General features: G+C 51.0%; 1 protein-coding gene across 5 annotated transcripts in view; it reads left to right on the forward strand.

Annotated features, from left to right (window-relative positions):
- PI4KB (phosphatidylinositol 4-kinase beta) overlaps positions 1 to 5,773 on the forward strand; it is a 38,742-nt gene extending 32,969 nt beyond the window's left edge. For all 5 annotated transcript variants that reach the window (XM_029581148.1, XM_029581147.1, XM_029581146.1 and 2 more), the window contains 4 exons: positions 1,895 to 2,160; positions 3,323 to 3,455; positions 3,691 to 3,811; positions 4,520 to 5,773. In XM_029581148.1, coding sequence (XP_029437008.1) covers positions 1,895 to 2,160; positions 3,323 to 3,455; positions 3,691 to 3,811; positions 4,520 to 4,701 — 702 coding nt within the window. In that variant the 3' untranslated portion in view covers positions 4,702 to 5,773. The remainder of the gene's footprint in view (positions 1 to 1,894; positions 2,161 to 3,322; positions 3,456 to 3,690; positions 3,812 to 4,519) is intronic.
- Positions 5,774 to 6,000: the final 227 nt, after the last annotated feature.

A 6,000-nucleotide genomic window follows, 5' to 3' on the forward strand; every position in this document is an offset into this window, starting at 1 on the left:
GAATCTTTGTACACTGTGCCCTCGTTCCTCCCGAAGGTGGTGTCAGGTTTCCAGTTAATCAGACAGTGGAGCTTCTGGCTTTTCCGGACTTGTGCGCCTGATCATCTTTTCATCCTCTGGAATGGTCTGAGGAAGGGACGTCAAGCTTCCAAAGCTACCAGTCCACGTCGGCTCAAACAGGCGATCAGTTCGGTGTATATTTCTTAAGGGTCATCTGGTTCCGGAAAGTTTGAGAGCTCATTTGACACGCTCGCAGGCAGCTTCTTGGGCCGAGGCGCAGCGGGTATCACCGCAGGAGATTTTCAGAGCAGTATCTCGGAAGTCTCTGCACACCAGACACTATTGTTTGGATGTCGGGGCTCTGGCTGCAGCGTGTTCTGTGAGCGGGACTCTCCAGGTCCCACTCAGTTTAGTGAGCTTAAGTACGTCCCAGGAGTCTGGACTGATCTGGGTACGTACTGGAAAAGAAAACTGGTTCTTACCTGCTAATTTTCGCTCCCGGAGTACCACAGATCAGTCCAGAGACCCAGCCATGGAAAGAAAGTGAGAGAGTCTTCTGCTCGTTCTGTTGGTCTGTATGTCGTGCAGAGTTGTTAGCCGTTCACTAAGCTGTTTTATTATATAGCTTAGTGAACTGCTAACAACTCTGTATGTATGTTCCAGAACAGAGTTATGTTTCCAATAGGTTACAATGTCACCATCCTCCTGTTTGTTGGGAAGGGGTGAGCTGTTAAGTTTGGTATAGTTTTGTTTTTCTCTTGACTTGGGTACAGGTCAATACTGAGGGACTGCAGGTGGCACACTTGGTTATATAGCAATGTCAGTAAGACTTTATCTATCTCCATCTGCTGGCAGGTACAAAACCCAGGAGTCTGGACTGATTTGTGGTACAGAACAGCTGAGGGGGGGATATGACAGAGGTCTTTAAAGTCATGAGAGGTCTAGAACAGTTAAATGTAAATCGGTTGTTTACTCTTTCGGATAATAGAAGAAGTAGGGGGCACTCCATGAAGTTAGCATGGGGCACATCTGAAACTATCGTAGAAAATTCTTTTTCACTCAATGCGCAATTAAGCTCTGGAATTTATTGCCAGGGGATGTGGTTAGTGCAGTTAGTGTAGCTGGGTTTAAAAAAGGATTGGATAAGTTCTTGGAGAAGTCCATTATCTGCTATTAATCAAGTTGACTTAGAAAATAGCCACTGCTATTACTGGCATCAGTAGCATGGGATAGACTTAGTGTTTGGGTAATTGCCAGGTTCCTGTGGCCTGGATTGGCCTCTGTTGGAAACAGGATGCTGGGCTTGATGGACCCTTGGTCTGACCCAGTATGGCAAGTTCTTATGTTTTTTTTAATGAGAATTAGCAGGTAAGAACCAATTTTCCTATCCATATTGCATTCAGACAGCGTGCCCTGTCTCATGCCTCTGAATGCCTCCTCTCTCTAAGGCTGTTTTACAGTTCTCAGAGCTTTGCAGGGGACTGATGAGTGCATAGCTTGAAGGCTCTACCACAGTTAGGTGGGAGCTAAAGATTGATTTCCCTATTAAAAAAAAAACCCTGCTCCCGAGATGAGAAGGGCAGGGCATGACCAGAATTATGGAAGAAATCCCTCAGTACACCTGGCCCCAAAGTTGAGGGGAGAAGGTGATAGAGAGCACCTTCTATTGGAAACAGTGGCAGCCTGCAGAGGTCTATGGTCCAGTGTAGGGGGATGCGCTGCTCTACCAGAAATCCTTCAGCTGTATCTGAGCACGTGCTTCTAAGTGAGAGGAAGGGAGTTTATAGAGAGCTTACAATAATGGGGCTTTTTGTTTGGTTTTATCAGTATCAGGCACATGTTCCCTATAACCACAGATTGTATTAGTTGCCTTTGCCTCTTTCTTGGGTTTTAGGCCATCTGGGAGCAGGAGCGTGTCCCCCTTTGGATCCGACCTTATAAAATCCTGGTCATCTCTGCAGACAGTGGGATGATTGAACCTGTTGTCAATGCAGTGTCCATCCACCAAGTGAAAAAGCAATCCCAGCTCTCGCTGCTGGACTATTTTCTGCAGGAGCATGGCAACTACACCACGGAAGCCTTCCTGTCCGCACAGCGCAACTTTGTGCAGAGCTGTGCAGGATATTGTCTGGTGTGCTACCTGCTGCAGGTCAAGGACAGGTGAGCATGAGGGGTGTTTGGCCTGCTGCAGGTCAAGGGTGGTTGAGCCTGAGGGGGCGTGGCCTGCTGCAGGTCAAGGGTGGTTGAGCCTGAGGGGTTGTGGCCTGCTGCTGGTCAAGGGTGGTTGAGCTTGAGGGGGCGTGGCCTGCTGCAGGTTAAGGGTGGTTGAACCTGAGGGGGTGTGGCCTGCTGCAGGTCAAATTTGGGATGATTGTACATTCCATCTTGTCAATGGAGGCCCAAGAGTCTGAAGTTATAAGGTTGAGGCTGGTTACCCAGCCAAGGCCAGGTGACTTTTGTATGGGGGTGGTACTCTGCCGTCTTATGTGCGTTTGCCCATCAGGGTTGTGACTAGGCTGCGGATGGTATAGAAGCTGTATGCCAGGTTAGTGGTTAGGGCAAGGCTGTTTGGGCAAGGACCTCCCATTATTCCTCTCCTTGCATTGCCTTCATTAATTTAGCCTGCTTAACCTTCTGTGCGGCCTCTTTCCTCCTCTCTTACTGACCTAGTTCTTCAGGCCCCCTTTGTGTGAATTGAGCCTTGAAATTGGTGCTTCCTTCTCCTAAAGCCCTAGGCCTGCTGGAAACCAGGGAGAGGTATTCTCAGCAGCGCCCCATGTTCTTGGGATACTCTTTGGTTGCACATTTAAGGAATTAACAAGGACTCTCTCTCCTGCCATAGTGTAAAAGCTTGGCATTTTAACTAGTGGATTTCATAGGGGTTAGACCAGAGGACCCAGGGAGGACCATTTCTGGGGGCCTGAATTTGTAATAGTAAATAGTGAAGGAAGTGGCTGGTACAGTGTATAGTGCTGGGGGTGGGACCAGTTTGGGGCTTGTAAAAATAAGGTTGCATATGTTTTATGTTTACTGTGCATGTGCTGAATTATTTTGATCTGCTGAACCTGCATTCAGTGTGTAAGATTCATGCTTTAGTCCGTTCTGTACAGGAGGAGTCCTGAAAAAGCAAACTGAATTGCTAGATTAACCTGGGGCCAGGCGAGCGAGGGTACACAGGGGGGGCCCTGCTGCAGGAGATGGCATGAGGCAGTACTGCTGTATCTGTGCAAGGCTGGCTCTGGTGGCTGCCTGATGAGAGCTGGGTGGCTAGAGGCTGTGATAGCTCCCTGATGCCGTCTCTCTTTCTCTCCCCTGCTCACAGGCACAATGGGAACATCCTCTTGGATGCGGACGGACACATCATCCACATCGACTTCGGCTTTATCCTCTCCAGCTCCCCCAGGAATCTCGGCTTTGAGACTTCTGCATTCAAACTTACCTCAGAGTTTGTAGATGTGAGTGGTGGGGGGGGTCTGCTGTTACTCTTTTGTATTTAGGGCGGGATGGGGTTTGCTAATATTCTTTTGTACCTGGGGATGGGAGGACAGATATTCTATTACCTTAGTTTGAAGTTTTGTGTGTTTTGCAGAATTTCTTTTGGTTTTTTTTTCCTTGGCCTTTCTTCAGATTTATTTCACTCCTCTGCTGGACCTGCAGTGAGGTTAATCCGCCTTGCCTCTTATTTGCCAGGTCATGGGAGGCCCTGACGGGGACATGTTTAATTACTACAAGATGCTGATGCTGCAGGGCTTGATCGCTGCTCGCAAGCACATGGACAGGGTGGTTCAGATTGTGGAGATCATGCAGCAAGGTACGGTAATCACCCCCTCCCACCCTCCCCAGCACGGTGCCGCTGACCCAGGGCATGCACACGGCAATGGCACTGACGTCCGAATGACCTGGCCCAGGCCCAGCCCTAACCCCAAGATGGCAGCAGCGCCCTGGGTTACCTGTACCCACCCCTGTACGCAGCCTCGGCGCAGCTCTGACCCCACCCCCCCGAGATGGCTGTGTCGCCCTGGATGAACACTGCCAATCCCCTGTGCATGATCCAAAAGCCTAGTGAGCAACGGAGGAATGTCAGGAAGTGAATGTGTATTACGGCTATAACCTGTCTTCTCCTGCTTTGTGACAGATACCTAGAGAAAGTGAGCGTAAATAACTGAGCGCGTGTCAGTCTGTCCCACAGGTTACTCAGGAGCAGCCCAGCAGAGCCAGGCCTTCGACTTAGTGCAGGTCATATGTGAGTGTCAGAATAGCATCTTCTGCTTCCCTTAGCAAGAAATCCAGCTTAGAATATCCTGCATATCCAGCGTCGTCATTAGCTTTCTGCAAAGGATGTCTCTTGGGTTTAGCGGAGGGAGGGGGCGGTGCTGCAGGGGTAGGATCACAGGCGGAGCTCTCGTGCCCCTCCCCCTGTGCCTGGGGGGGGGGGGGGGGGGGAAGGTGAAGGTGGAGGAGGGGGAGGGGATGGGTTCCGGCCCTCCCGCCTGACTCTGCCTGTGCTTCTTGGCTGTAGGTTCCCAGCTGCCCTGCTTCCATGGCTCCAGCACGATCCGGAACCTGAAGGACCGTTTCCATATGAACATGACCGAGGAGCAGCTGCAGCTGCTGGTGGAGCAGATGGTGGACGGGAGCATGAGGTCCATCACCACCAAGCTGTACGATGGCTTTCAGTACCTAACCAATGGGATTATGTGAGCGCGGCCCAGGCTCCCGCTGGACTTGAATCGTGTCAAATGTAGTAAAGGGAAAAAAAAAAAAAAAAGAGATGGACTGCGAGGATCATGTGCAGAGAGTCGTCTGTGGGGCCCCGGGGCCAGCAGGACAGAGCCGCGCCCCCCCCCCCCCTCTCTGGACGTTTGAATGGAGAGAGGGGCTCCTTCCAGTATTAGGCCTGTGACCTTTCTGACTCTTGCAGTGTTAGGGCTCTGGGCAGTGCTAATCATGCTTTTCCGCCTCCTGAAGGTGCAGAGCTGGCGCTTCCCTGCCGCACAACCTCCGTCATTGTTACATTGGTTATGGAGCTCGGTTCCACCATCACTCCCCTTTTATTGCACTGGTATCTCTCTCACCGCCACTACTCACTCACTCCACCGCCCCTGTCCGGAGACGACCCCCCCCCCCCTGGTGTGTGCTCGGTGTTCAGCAGCTTAGGCTCTTGTCACCGATATTCTGGCCTGGGCAGGTTGCACCAGAAACCCTTCCCCACCACGTATGCCTCACAGCTGCACCTCTTGCTCTCTGTTGTGTCTGTGATGGAAGGGCAGCAGAGCAGAGTCCTTTCAACCCCAGGCTCTGGGGTAGAGAGGGTGGGAATTGTACCTTCAATATTTCGTAGCAGTGTTGGCTCCTCCCCCCCCCCCGCCCCCTCCCTTTCACACTATTTGTAAGGGTTAAGAATTTTTTTTTTTTTTTATACTGAAGATGGTTCATTTCCTTTGGAGACGTCCTCTGTGCGTCTTGTTATGCCTTCTCCTTTCCATCTCCAAGTCTTCCTTGCTCTCTCCGGTCTGTGGGCTTGATATAGCGCACACACACACACCCCCCCATCTCTGAGCCCCGCTCCTGCATCCACGGAGCACGGCATGGTGCCTTTTTTTGCAGAATCACGGGACCCCAGCAAGTATCGCAGGAGCGACGCCACCGCTTCCAGGAGAGCGGCCTTACGAGCGAAGGAAGGTGAGGTTGAACTTTCTAAGAGGAACCAGCCTTGAGTGCTGCTGCTGCTACTGCTTTCTTGTTCCTTTGTATTAAAATATGATGAATCTACTGCTTCCGGTCATGGCAGATGAATGTGGGGGTGGGGAGGGGAGTTAATTGTTCCTTTTCTGTACACATTTAAGAGTGAGATGGGAGAGAGCACTTCACGAAGCCTGGTTTCTGCCTTTGACTCAGAAATTGGCACGTGGTTTTGATTATTATTAACCGAAAGCAAGGCAGCTTTCAAAATGCAGTGCGACATCCACAAGCAATTTTCAAGGTGGTTGGGGGGGGGGA

The sequence above is a fragment of the Rhinatrema bivittatum genome, chromosome 16 (genome assembly GCF_901001135.1).
Source record: "Rhinatrema bivittatum chromosome 16, aRhiBiv1.1, whole genome shotgun sequence".
Classification (NCBI taxonomy): Eukaryota; Metazoa; Chordata; class Amphibia; order Gymnophiona; family Rhinatrematidae; genus Rhinatrema; species Rhinatrema bivittatum.